The sequence below is a fragment of the Mustelus asterias genome, chromosome 18 (genome assembly GCF_964213995.1).
Source record: "Mustelus asterias chromosome 18, sMusAst1.hap1.1, whole genome shotgun sequence".
Lineage (NCBI taxonomy): Eukaryota > Metazoa > Chordata > Chondrichthyes > Carcharhiniformes > Triakidae > Mustelus > Mustelus asterias.
The window spans coordinates 33,822,944-33,836,741 of record NC_135818.1 but is presented as its reverse complement, the minus strand read 5'-3'; the positions used below and the strand labels follow the sequence as shown (position 1 = coordinate 33,836,741).

At 42.4% G+C, this 13,798-nt stretch overlaps 1 protein-coding gene across 3 annotated transcripts in view; it reads right to left on the bottom strand.

The window, feature by feature from the left end:
* The window catches only part of arhgap5 (Rho GTPase activating protein 5), an 80,642-nt gene extending 69,058 nt beyond the window's left edge, over positions 1-11,584 (bottom strand). Inside the window, exons 1-4 of one of the 3 annotated variants that reach the window (XM_078233692.1) lie at positions 11,144-11,573; positions 10,876-10,944; positions 5,877-9,777; positions 4,930-5,065 (exon numbers count right to left, since the gene is read on the bottom strand). In XM_078233692.1, coding sequence (XP_078089818.1) covers positions 4,930-5,065; positions 5,877-9,602 — 3,862 coding nt within the window. In that variant the 5' untranslated portion in view covers positions 9,603-9,777; positions 10,876-10,944; positions 11,144-11,573. Of the gene's footprint in view, positions 1-4,929; positions 5,066-5,876; positions 9,778-10,875; positions 10,945-11,143 lie in introns of all 3 variants that reach the window. The other 2 variants (XM_078233691.1, XM_078233694.1) reach the window with 2 other exon arrangements.
* Positions 11,585-13,798: the final 2,214 nt, after the last annotated feature.

Sequence of the window (13,798 nt, the reverse complement as noted above, 5' to 3'; positions counted from 1 at the left end):
AAACGCCTTCCTAAAATCCATGCATACGACATCAACTGCTCTACCTTCATCAACACACTTAGTTACCTCCTCAAAGAATTCAATCAAATTTGTGAGGCAAGACTTACCCCTTCACGAATCCGTGCTGACTATCACGGATTAAGCTGCATCTTTCCAAATGGTCATGAATCCTATCCCTCAGGACCTTTTCCAGTAACTTACCAACCACCGAAGAAAGACTAACCGGCCTATAATTACCAGAGTCAATTCTATTTCCTTTCTTGAACAGAGGAACAACACTCGCCACTCTCCAGTCCTCTGGCACTATCCCCGTGGACAGTGAGGACCCAGAGATCAAAGCCAAAGGCTCTGCAATCTCATCCCTTACCTCCCAAAGAATCCTAGGATATATCCCATCTGGCCCAGAGGACTTCTCAACCCTCAGGTTTTTCAAAATTGCTAATATACCTTCCCTCCGAACATCTACCTCCTCCAGCCTATATCCCACTCTCATCCTCAAAAACATGGTCCCTCTCCTTGGTGAGCACTGAAGAAAAGTACTCATTCATTGCCTCTCTTATCTCTTCTGACTCCATGCACAAGTTCCCACGACTACCCTTGACCAGCCCTAACCTCACCCTGGTCATTCTTTTATTTCTCACATAAGAGTAAAAAGCCTTGGGGTTTTCCTTGATCCGCCCGCCAAGGACTTCTCATGCCGCTCTCCTAAGCCCTTTTTTTAAGCTCATTCCTTGCTACGTTGTAACCCTCAAGCGTCCCAACTGAACCTTGTTTTTTCATCCTTACATACGCTTCCTTTTTCCTCGACAAGACATTCAACCTCTTTTGTGAACCACGGTTCCCTCACTCGGCCATTTCCTCCCTGCCTGACGGGGACATGCCTATCAAGGACACGCAGTATTTGTTCCTTGAACAAGCTCCACTTTTCATTTGTGTCTTTCCCTGACAGTTTCTGTTCCCATCTTATGCTCCCTAATTCTTGCCTAATCGCATCATAATTACCCCTCCCCCAATTATAAACCTTGCCCTGCTGTATGGCCCTATCCCTCTCCATTGCAATAATGAAAGACACCGAATTGTGGTCACTATCTCCAAAGTGCTCTCCCACAACCAAATCTAACACTTGGCCCGGTTCATTACCCAGTATCAAGTCCAATGTGGCCCCACCTCTTGTCGGCCTATCCACATAGTGTCAGGAAACCCTCCTGCACACACTGTACAAAAACTACCCCATCCGAACTATTCAACCTATAAAGGTTCCAATCAATATTTGGAAAGTTAAAGTCACCCATGACAACTACCCCACGACCTCCACACCTATCCATAATCTGCTTTGCAATTTCTTCCTCCACATCTCTATTACTATTTGGGGGCCTATAGAAAACCCCCAACAATGTAACCGCTCCTGTCCTATTTCTAACTTCAGCCCATATTACCTCAGTAGGCAGATCCCCCTCGAACTGCCTTTCAGCAGCCGTTAAACTGTCCTTGATGAACAATGCTACTCCTCCACCTCTTAGTTTTGAACAGTTAGTCCTTTCCATTTTTGCTGGAGTGGACCCAAATTTTAGTGAAACCAGCGGGAGAGGACAGCAAGGTAACAGGAGTAGCAGGATAACAGGAGAGACAAGAGGCGAGACCACAGCGGGAATAAACAGAACAGTGAGAGAAAGGAACAGAGTCACTGCGAGACCAGCAGAGGTCTCCTAAGTGTGACACCACAGGAAACTAGGTGAGTATTTATCTCATTTAAGTACTTATTTTTTCGATTGAAACTCAGGTCTTTGTTTCAAATTTGGAGCGGGGAAATTTAGAATTTAAATCGGATTACTATTATAGTGTGACTTGATTCACAATTGTAAGATTTACGAGCAGCAGCGAGTTCATTAGCAGTAGTAAATTTAATAGTAGGGAGGGGGCGGCACGGTAGCACAGGGGTTAGCACTGTTGCTTCACAACTACAGGGACCTGGGTTCGATTCCCGGCTTGGGTCACTGTCTGTGTGGAGTTTGCACATTCTCCTCGTGTCTGCGTGGGTTTCCTCGGGTACTCCGGTTTCCTCCCACAGTCCAAAGATGTGCGGGTTAGGTTGATTGGCCATGCTAAAATTGCCCCTTAGTGTCCTGGGATGTGTAGATTAGAGGGATTGGCGGGTAAAATATGTAGGGATATGGGGGTAGGGCCTGGGTGGGATTGTGGTCGGCGCAGGCTTGATGGGCCGAATGGCCTCTTTCTGTACTGTAGGGTTTCTATGATTTCTATGAAGGTTTAGTATCTAATAGTCATGGCAGGACTGCTCAAGAGTGCACATCCTATGCTACACGAAAGTTCCAGGACACTTCCTTTGACCTGGATAACTATTTCTGCAGGACGTCAGTTGTAGCAACTTGAGCTCTGGGTTTCGAGCTTAAGCAGCAACTGATGTCACTGTGGTGCAACCATGAGGTTCAGAACATCATGGACAGCATGTTGATAGATGTGGCCATCCCACAGTTTAAGAATACACAAATGAGGGAATGGGTGGAGAAGCAGGCAGGTAGTGCAGGAGTCCCCCCAAGTGCATTGATTCTCCAACCAATATTCAGTTCTATTCATCTTGAGTGATGGTTCATCTCGGAATACTGCTGGAGCCACGTTTATCGCATCACGGCTCAGCTAAACAGACATAAAGAAGCAAAGAAGACTTTAAGAGCAATAATGATTGGAGCTTCAATAATTTGAATAGGAACTAGCATTTTTACACCTACCAACGTGTGGTGTGATGCCTCTGTAAAACCAGAGTCAAGGGTGTTGTTGGACAGTTGCACAACAATGCGTGTGTGTGCCGACAGTCATGGTCCACACTGGTAAACAGAGGCAGAAAGGGAGATGTGGCCCTGTAGTCAGAATTGAGGGAGCCGTTTGAAATTTAGCCAACAGAACTCAACGGTTGTAATCTCCGGATTACTCCCAGTACCATGCGCAACTAAGTACAGAAATAAGAGGATACAGCATGTGGCTGGAAAGGAGATGCAGAAGTGAAGGCTTTAGATTCCTGGGCCACTGGGATTGACTCTGAGGAAAATTGAACCTGTTAAGAGCTGAGACAATTTGCTAGTGATTTCCAAGAATCTTCAAAATAAATCTCTAAGACAGACAATATTTATTTATACATGATTTAACTAATTTGCATTCTTTTTGCACAAAGCAAATTAGAATGGCCACAATTATTTAACCAGTGATCAATTCAGTTGAAACCTGCTGTGCTCTACAGTAAATTAACTTGATTTTAAGTAGAATTGCATTGGCATAACGAGATTATAATTTTTCATAATTAACTGAAAAATGATATTGCAGGCTTGGTACCATGACAATAAGCAGATTCATATTGAGCTCCACCATCACATCTCAACAACATAAAAGTTTCCTTCCATCCTTAAGCAGATTCTCACTATGCCAAAATGTCCTGAAAACCACTTATTTTACTGACATTTTCCAAATTGGAAAATACACCAGGAGCAATTTGTTTCCACAATATGGGGGTGATTCTCTCAACCAGCACAATGGGCAGGGAGACTTAAGCGGAGGCCGTTTACCAGGCTCCCCACTAGGCGCCTCCGCAAGTCTCCGGTCACTAGATTTCCAGCGCCGTCAGCTCTGTGGTCCGCTGGAGTCCGTCCATCCACCCCCCCCCCCCCCCCCCCCCCGGTCAGGGGTAAAGCAATTCTCCCTAGGCATTGCCAGCACCAGACTGGCCCCCTGGCACTGCCCAAGGGTCAAAGTGGCAATGCCCAAGGGGGCGCCTTGCCACTGCACACTGGGCATCAGATAGCACCAAGGAGGCAGGGGTCCCGCTGCCATTTTGCCCTCAGTGGTGACAGGAGGGATTCCAGTAATTGGGCTGGCCAGCGATTGAACTGGCCAATGATCGGAAGGCTGGCAATGTGGGGTTACTGCGTATGGGCGGATCTCCACTCTTGACATACAGTGGCCCGCTCAGCACTACGCTGCCAGTCTCTCCAGCGGGAATAGGCGCTACCCACTGATTTTTAAGGAGATTCCCGCTAGTGCACTCCGCAGTGCACAGAGTGTGGGAGATTCATTTAGAAAGTCCCACTGAAAAACCAGCAGGATTTACTCCAGTTTTTACGTGAATTTGACACTTAGAATTTTTTTGGGAGAATCCCGACCCATCTTCTTATATTGCATCACACTTGAGTACCCCTAAAATAAACAATTAAAACCAAAGTTTCCTGAAGTCACAAGAGCACCTTTTACTGGAAATGATGCGTATATGGACTTTTGAAAAGGTTTTTGATGAAGTTCCACATAGTAAATGTCTTAGCAAAATTGAAGCCCATGAAATTAAGTGCACAATGGTAGCACAGATACAAAGTTGAGACAGAAAGCCAAGAATAATGGTATTTGGTTATTCTTTCAGTCTAGAGAGAAGCATATAGAGACTTGTTACAATGGTATCCAGATTAAATTATGTGGAGAGGCTAGAGAAACTGGATTGTTATCCTTAGCGCAGAAGTTATGGGGAGGGGACCCAAAATTATGGGGAGGTTATAATGAGTGAAAGAAGAAGAACTTTCCACTCGTGAGTGAGCCAATAATGTGAGGACATAAATTTAAGACTATTAGGCAAAATAACCAGAAGGCAGATGAGTTTTTATTTAAATGCAGCAAGTTATGATCTGGAATTAACTAATACTTTAGTGGAAATCAATAGCAACTTTCAAAAAGAAAATATATAGTCAAATAAGCAAAGTTTGCAGGGGCTATACTGGAAAAAGCAGTGCAGTATGATTAATTGGGGAGTGTTCTCAATGATTCAACACAGGCACCGTGGCCAGAATAGCTTCTTTCTATGCTCCAACAATGGTTTTATTAAATATTTTGCAGGTGCTATTAGAATTAATTTCCAGTACAATGCATGGGTCCTACCTGTAGATTCAATGTATTCGACACATCTTTCAATAAAATATGGTACAGGATGATCAGGAGTAACCACGTCTTCAAGGGGCACCCCAAAGTAATTGCTGTCCCAATTTCTTCTTGACGGTAATGTAGGTTTCTGTCCCTTTGACGGGTAGTAATTATAAAAAGCCAAAGTTATCAATCTAATTAGTTTGGTGTATAAATATAAAAGACTAAAACGTTAATTAAATTAACTTTCCAGCCAAAGTGCTCATGCAGATTAGAACTTGATTGGATGACTAAAATATAATTTCACAAGTCTTTCATACTTGACACATTCTGTAGAAGTGGCATTCCTTAAATGACAGTGAAATTCCACAAATTTAATTCTCCTTCCCTTTTGCCAAACTGGAGAATATTGTACATTCTGGAATAGAAGTCAGGTTGAACTGACATCAGGTGTTCTTTGCTCATAGAAATAATCTTGATGATCCAAAAACTTATATACGTACAGCCCATTCATTTTTCTAAAATACAGCCCTTAAATATGGATTGATATTCCAAATTAGAAACATGATAAATTGTTTATTTTATCTAAATACAGAATGACAAACTCAAATTGAAAAAGAGGTATTTTAGAAATTGGTACTTGACCCAACATAACGTCACTTCCTGTGCTTACATTTACAGTTGGGTGGGGAGTAGGGTGTGGAAAGGGACATGCTGTATCATAAAAATTAATACTTGTCTACTGACAAAGCAATCCATTGCACAATCTCAGGAAGTTACAGTCCAGATTTATTTGAAAATTAAACTTTTCTTTAAAACAATCTAAGCAGTATATAATGGGTCATTGTGTTGACAATCATTCAAAAGAAATGTTAAAGTATCTGAACAATTTTAAATTATATCAGGCCATTATTTGAAACAGACAACTATATGCAGGCAGTACAAATTTCATTTATAAAACTTGCCTTTTTGTTTGGCTTGTGAGACTTTGGTTTTGCTGGCTTCTTATCTTTTCTCTGCCTCCTCATGTCATCAACTTCTGGATCAGATGCAATAGCAGGGTTATCAATTCCTGCTTTCCCACAATTTTCTGGGGATAGCAGAGGGTCTTCCTCACTCCCACGATGAGTCTTTCCCTTCTTTGGCTTGCGTGAGGAAGGCGGCACAGTTTCATCATCACTAACATCAAAACGTTCTCTCCTTCTATAGTACAATCTGGCCTTTCTAAAAAGAGTCTTGGATTTGTATTTGTACTTCGAAGGCTTCCGAATTATTGGTGGCTTTGATGATCTATCAATTAAGCCATTTTCTTCCTCACCTTGAGAATTAGTTCCTCCAACTAAATTTGGCTTGCGTATGATCTTAGTCTTTGAATCCTGCGGTGTCGAGTATATTTCGTCTTCCACTTTGGGCTTTAATACAGCATCTCTTGGGACAGAGTAATTGTCAGATGGATCTAGATCATCCAGATAGCCAAAAGGTCCGCGATTGTGTCTCTTTGGATTTTTACCAATAACTTGTTCAATAGTTTTCACAAGATTTGGATCAAGTTTTCTCACATCATGCCTCGAAATAGCAGGTTTAGGTTTAATGGGTGGAGGCACTTTATGGTTATCATGATTAACAACTGGACTGCTGTGAACAGGATATTCAGTTCCTTCAAAATCTGGTCGATGTTTGGAACGATCACTGGATGATGGAAGCAATTGTACCTCATCCCCAATAGGGCTGTATGGTGGGGGTGCTTCATTGTCATCTTCTGAATCTGGGTAATAATTGTAAGTTGGAGAACTTGCCCGTGGAGATAAGGAAAAGTCTTCACTTACATTTGTGGATTCTCTGTTGTTATCGTACAGGTATGAATTTTCAATACTACTTTTCTTCTCCAGGACTTCGCTGAAGAATGGTGTGAAAACTTCTGTTTGCCGATGATATTGCGATAAAGAATATATAGCAGTGAACTTGGCAGATATTTCAGTTGCTATATGCTCACCCTCAGTCATCAGCTCTTTAATCGCTTCATTTTCAAAAAAGTCAGCCTGACTATCAGTAACTGCCACAAGCTGAACCGGAATGACATCTTGTACTTCTGCCAAAAATGCACGGAGCATTGCCATGGATGCTTTTCGTTTTGCCGAATAAACTAGGATATACCCATGGACTAACTCATCCTTCCTCACACAAATGGATGAGTGGTATGAAAGTATTGTAATCTGGATTCGTTTGCGCTTTTCACCAATAATCTTTTCAAGCAGGAGTGAATTATTGTGACCAGGTTGAGCAGCACTACAAAACTGGGATTCCAGAAATGGTGAAAGAATTAGGTCAACATTGAATGGATCCCCACACATGGCACACATTACAATTCGCAAGTCAGCTTCTGATAGATCTTTAATACTGGGCAAGGGACTAACAACATTCAAATTGTGTTTCAATGCTTCAAGAAGTCCTCTCAGAGCTTGTTTTATTTGGAATTCATGAAATTTGCGAGTATAGGTTCCAGAAGGTACATCAACAAATGGACATTGCAACTTATTGGCAAGTTGCTGCCCTTGCAGTCTTAAAATAGGCAAGTTCTTGCAACCAATGTCTCTCTGGTTTGCTAATATTAATGTAAACGGAAGATTAGCTATAAACCTGCCTTTCCTGTTTGGAGTACTTTCATTTCTTATTAGATCTATGCAATCTGCCATACAACTAAATGACTCTGTAGAGTTATAAACACAGAAGTATCCGTGAGGTTGATAGGTCGAAGTTAAACCGGACATTACAAAAGTGTTTGGATCGAGTGGTTGGAGATCCAGTTCATAAATCTTACCGTCCAAAGTATACTCATCGTCAGTACACTGAGCTCGAATCTCATTGGCTAGTTCTTGTGCAAGCCCATCCCGACCCAAGAGAACCAAGTTAAGTTTATCAATATTGGCACTATCCTGATACATGTTTGGCCGGTTGTTATCAAACTCTATAAGGTTGGTAGAAAGCAACTGCTCTACTTTAATATCCATGCAATTATGGCTACTTAGACAAGTTTCTTTAGTTGGATGATACACGAATCCTATGTGTTTTAACAAAAGAGATTCCCGATCTGGTGCAAGTTTTTGTAAAGCTCTGTATCTTGGCTCTTCACTCAGAACAGTATTGATTTCACTCATTTTGGGTGTTGCATTAAGGTCCAAATCATAAAAAAGTTCAGAGTGTTCAAAAAGCATTTCTTGAAATTCCTCTTTTGCTTTTTCAACTATTTCTTGCTGATGTTTACTATAAACATCTCTACGATCAGCATCAGTTATAAACTTGCAAGCTTCATTGTCCATGACAAAGCATAAAACCTCCTCCCAGGGCTTACCAGGTGTTATGAATTGTACCTTTTCAAGGTGTTTCTTAAACTTGTCTTTCATTTCAAGCCTTCTCCTCTCAGAAATTAAATGTTGCACATGATTGTGATAAACCTTTTCGCCTTCTGATGTATTAAGCAAATCGAAGGGAAGTCTTTTATCATTCATATTATCTATGTGGTCAGTTTCATCCCAGGGTGTTTTTTCTAGCACAACAAACCAGAGGGGAAAGTCAGGCCTTTGTTCCAAAACACTTTGAGCTTCTGACCAGTTCAAGTGTTCAATTTCTTCAAGTTCAGGAAGTAGTGTATTAAGGGCTTTTGGTAACAAAGCGATATATTCTTCCCGTCGCTTTTTAATATGTTCCTGTTTGAGTTGCTCTATGTGCTTTGAAAAAGTATTTTTTGCTTTCTTTGTTCCCTCCAAAGTTATGTACTCTTCATAATCAAGGTGGTTTTTCAATTTATTACTCACAGTTTTCCACTCAGAATGATAATCCTTTACTGCCTGGACAATCAACTTTTCAAACTTGTCTGTTGATGAAGCAACAAGTTGTCTTTGCTGCTTATAAGCATCCAGGTAAGGAATAATCTTCGGTTTACTCCGTGTTTTATCCAACAACTGGATTAAAGTAGCAAAACACAAGTCTACATTCACATGAAAACGTGCAGAAGTTTCCACCACAGGCATATTCTTTTTATTTGTTGCAAAAGCCTGCACCTCCCGCAGGTAATGATCAACACATTCATCACATTTTGTTGCTGCTATAACAACAGGTTTTTTTGTTTTAGCCAACTGAGCAACAAGGGTATTTACAAACTTAAACTGATCATCAAATTTCCTATTGCACCCTTTACTTACATCAATACATAAGAGGAAGCCATCAATAGTCAGTTTTCCATCTGGCATCTGCTTCTGCTCAAAGTCTTGCTCTAAACCTAGTTGATCAGTACAAATGTACATCAACTTCTCAGCTGATTGCAGTTTTGATGCAGCTGCACGTTTTATATATAACTGTAAGTTTGTGCTTCGATGAGGCAGAAAGGTTTGGTCATCAATAAACTCAGTCTGTTCAATGACTTGTACTTTATATTCCGTTCCTTCCTCACTTGTGTGGTTTACGTCACCCCAGAACAGAAAATGGTCATTGTTGACAACACGGCCTCCAAAGTCAATCGTGCTGAGTACTGAGGTATGCTCTGGATAGTAATCATCAGCTTTTGGGTGCACATATCGATTGCACAAACAAGATTTTCCAACACCACTTGTACCTTTCTCCTTCTCTGTCCCTGATAATCCCACAACACTAATACTGTATGTTGGGGGGCGCAGTTCTTTGTTTTTTGCCATCATATTTCTCCACTCATCTCATTACATTTGAAGACAGCATCGGAAAGTGCTTCTTATTCTGTAGTGAGGCCACGCAGAGTGCATCTGTTCAGGATCAGTCAACTGGAGTTCCATTTCACTGAAAATGCACTTTTCTCCTTAATTTTATTGCTATCCACAGCTTCTCAAAATTTAATTTCTGTTTAAAACAAACAGATAGTTAGCTGAAAGATGCATCAATCACTTCAGAAAAAACTGCCTCAAACAACAAACTAGTCATTACTTATTTCCATTCAACTTGTGCAGGATAAATAAAAAGCACACATCTTATCAATGATATGAAGAGGAGGTAATCTATGATAGCTTCTCAAACAGCCTCATAGCTGAACAAAACTACCAGTTGATGACTGTGCCTGAAATTATTTTTGCATTGCTTCATGCAATCAGATTGTGTCAGTGATGCAAGTATTCCACTATTAGGAACAAAGCAGTCAAAGCAAAAAACACTAAGTCAAACACTTAATTAGAAGTATGATGAAGTTTTCCACAGGAATTTATATTCTACAAAAAGCAATATCACCCTCTGCAGTTCTCAATGATCACTCATTGGTGAAATTTTAAAACTCACTAAAAACATTGTGACAGGTATGTTTTTTTTGAATGTTACAAGTTCTTCTGGCTTGACCTATACTATAATGGTTATCGATTTAAGGGCATATAAATATAATCGACAAGTATTTGACCTACCTATTCTTGATTTTAGTGATTTTTTTCAGGGCTGTAATTAAGAATTTTCCGTTTAGATTGCACAGATCAAATTTACTGGAGTATGCAATATGCTTAATTTTTCTTAATTTGAAAGATTCAGATTATGAAACAAGCTACCAGAAAAAGCTACAAAAACAAACCTCAGGTTATAAAATGCACAGGTAGCTGCGGCAATTTCACTGCAAACAAAATGTAAAATTCCACAGACTTCGTACAGTGCATTACGGCAGGTTTATAAAACACCATCCCTGCAGCATCTCACAGGATTTAGGATGACGGATATGTACCACAGAATGAGATGAAATAAAACGATGGTGTATGAATTACAATTGATAATTTTCAGTTTCCTTGTTCCAACCATTTTAAGCAAAGCAAAAATCTGAATTTACTGGGCATTCCAATGTCATCTTCTTACAGGCCTAACACCCTTCCCCACAATTAGCAGAAATCCAGAATTTTTATACATTTTTGTGAATCAAATAAGCTCGACTGCCAATTCAGTTACATGATCATTTTGCTATTATATTACCTTTAAAGATTCTTTAAACTGTTTCAAAACATATTAATCCGAACAGGTCAACGAAGGATCAGACCTTTCCTGTCCCCGCCAAAATACAAGGAGAAATGGGGGAAAATTAAATCTATGGAGTGAGAAAAACAAAACGAATGGTCTAAATCAATCGCACTGGCGGAGTTGTGATGGAGGCCGGTTACCAAGTGCTCCATGTTAACCTCCACTCCCCCCGCCACCGCCAAGGGGTGTCGATCCCTCCATTGTATCCGGAATTTCCCCTTACCCAACATGGTCGCTGCCAGCTTCTCGGCGGCCCGGTTCACTCCCCCGCCTCGTCACGCCGCCGGGATTAACAAGGCAGCGCTTCCCTCTGGCAGACACAGATCCTGGCGGCCGGAGCCGCCACTTATCCTCCTCTTTTTTTTGTAATTTTTCAACAATTTCTGTGAAAATAAACACACAAGTCTGCGGCAGCTCAGCGAACCAAGTTTTTTCTTCTCCTTCCCCCCCCTCCTCCTCTTCACTAAGCGGCTGAATCAAAGCTCCCGATGGACCGAAATGGCGGAAACCAAAGACACAACTTTTGCTGCTATGTGGAAACCCGAAAGCAAACTCGCCCTCCCGCCCGCTACTCTCGGCCACCCCCGCAAACAACGACACGACATTGGAGCCCGGGCCCGGCGGCGGCGTCCCTTCCAACGGCGAGCTGGATCAGCGTCGCCGCGTCATCACGCACATACCCGCGTGCGCCTCGCACCCGCTGGCGTCACCGGGATGAAGGGGTGGGGCAGCGCGAGCTGGAATGTCCGCCGCGCACCTCGCTGCCTGAGGGGAGATCGGCCAACCGCCTTACCAGTGCCGAAAAATGCCAAGAATGTTTAATCTCCGGGGAGAGGAGGAGGAGGAGGAGCTCCGAGAAGAAGAAACCACATGGGAACTACAAGGAAAAATAAAATCCAGCTACAAACAGGATGCTGTCATTGTCCAAGCTAGCGTCAGGGCGAAAGAGGACATAGGGTGGGAGCTGCGCTCCTTTTCAGTGCAAAGTGCTACGTGGCAGCAATTGAAGGTTAGCTTCAACAAATCCATAGCAGAATGCTGATGACGGAGGGTCACAAGACCTCAAACATTAACCCTGCAGTCTCGCCATCGATAATACCTGACCAGCTGCATGTTTCCATACGTGCTCTGATTTTATTTCGGAACGTTGGCTTTTTGCGAACACTGATTATATCGATATTTAACGCCAAAACGTATTTGTTTTCCATGTTTCTCAGCTAAATGTTATTGTGGCTTGGAACTTCACTTGCACGACTTGCCTTTTGAAAGTTACTTTGTTCATATGAACATTGGCTTTACAGCTGAGACATTCTTCTTAGGCAGTCTTCAGAATCAAAGACATTTTACTCTGGTTTGGTGGGTTCTGAGTGTTCCAGATGGGTCCAGTTAATAACTTGGAAGATACGTCGGTACAATTCAAATAAGGAATGGTTTAGTGAACACCTTAACAGGTGCAGTCAGTCTTAAACTGACTTTCCCCAAGCTCTACCCTGGGAGCTTAGTCCCCTGGGTCCCACTTAAAAGGGCATACCACCCCAACTACGTACATAACACTCCTCCCCTCTTATTTCAAAACTCCCATTAATAACATATATACATATTTTAAATATTATGTGGGTATTGAACCCAACATATATACAGAGTCAGAACTATATACAGGAAAACATAGAAAACATCTAATCAGTGTCTATATTGACTTGGTCAGTCTCTCTGGGGGACGGCAGTTACTAAGCAATCATTGTCTCAGAAACCTTCACAGGTATCACCTCCCAAATTTCCTGAACGGTACAACGGTTGCTTCCTCCTCAGGTTGGTTTCCTTTTTCCATGGGCATTGTCACCGTCTCCTCCCTGGGTAAGATTACCCCTGCTTTGTGGACAGTAATATGCCTTGGCTTGGTCAGTTCCCCTGGCACCATCCGAAACAATTCGGAATCTTGGAGAACTTCCCTCCTTTGATAAGGTGCGGCAACCAGCTAGTCCGTGTACCTCCTCCAGGCCAGCTCTTTCCTGGTCTGCAACATATAATGGTCCTGTTTGAGCCACCACCGTCACTGGGATCCATTTTTCTCCAGGCATGTAATTCCTGTCCAATATAGTCTCTCCCACATGAAATATTCTTGCCTTGGAATTTCCCGCCTTCTGACCATCTGTCAAAGAACAAAGAAAATTACAGCACAGGAACAGGCCCTTCAGCCCTCCAAGCCTGCACCGACTATGCTGTGAGGGACAGCTCGGTGGATAGGATATTGGTATGTAGATAGGCTGGAAAATTGGGCGGGGATCCTGGATTCAGGATTCAATCCTGGACCGGGGAGCGGCGCGGGCTTGGAGGGCCGAAGGGCCTGTTCCTGTGCTGTATTGTTCTTTGTTCTTTGTTCTTTGCTGCCTGACTTAACTAAAACCCCCTACCCTTCCGGGGGCCATATCCCTCTATTCCCATTCTATTCATGTACTTGTCAAGATGCCCCTTAAAAGTCACTACTGTATCCACTTCCACTACCTCCCCGGGCAGTGAGTTCCAGGCACCCACTACTCTCTGTGTAAAAAGGTCTGCCTCGTACATCTCATTTAAACCTTGCCCCTCGCACCTTAAACCTATGCCCCCTCGTAATTGACTTTTCCACCCTGGGAAAAAGTTTCTGACTATCCACTCTGTCCATGCTTCTCATAATCTTGTAGACTTCTATCAGGCCTCCGCTCAACCACCGTCGTTCCAGTGAGAACAAACCACGTTTCTCCAATCTCTCCTCATAACTAATGCCCTCCATACCAGGCAACATCCTGGTAAATCTTTTCTGTATCCTCTCCAAAACCTCCACATCCTTCTGATAGTGTGGCGACCAGAATTGAACACTATATTCCAAGTGCGGCCAAAC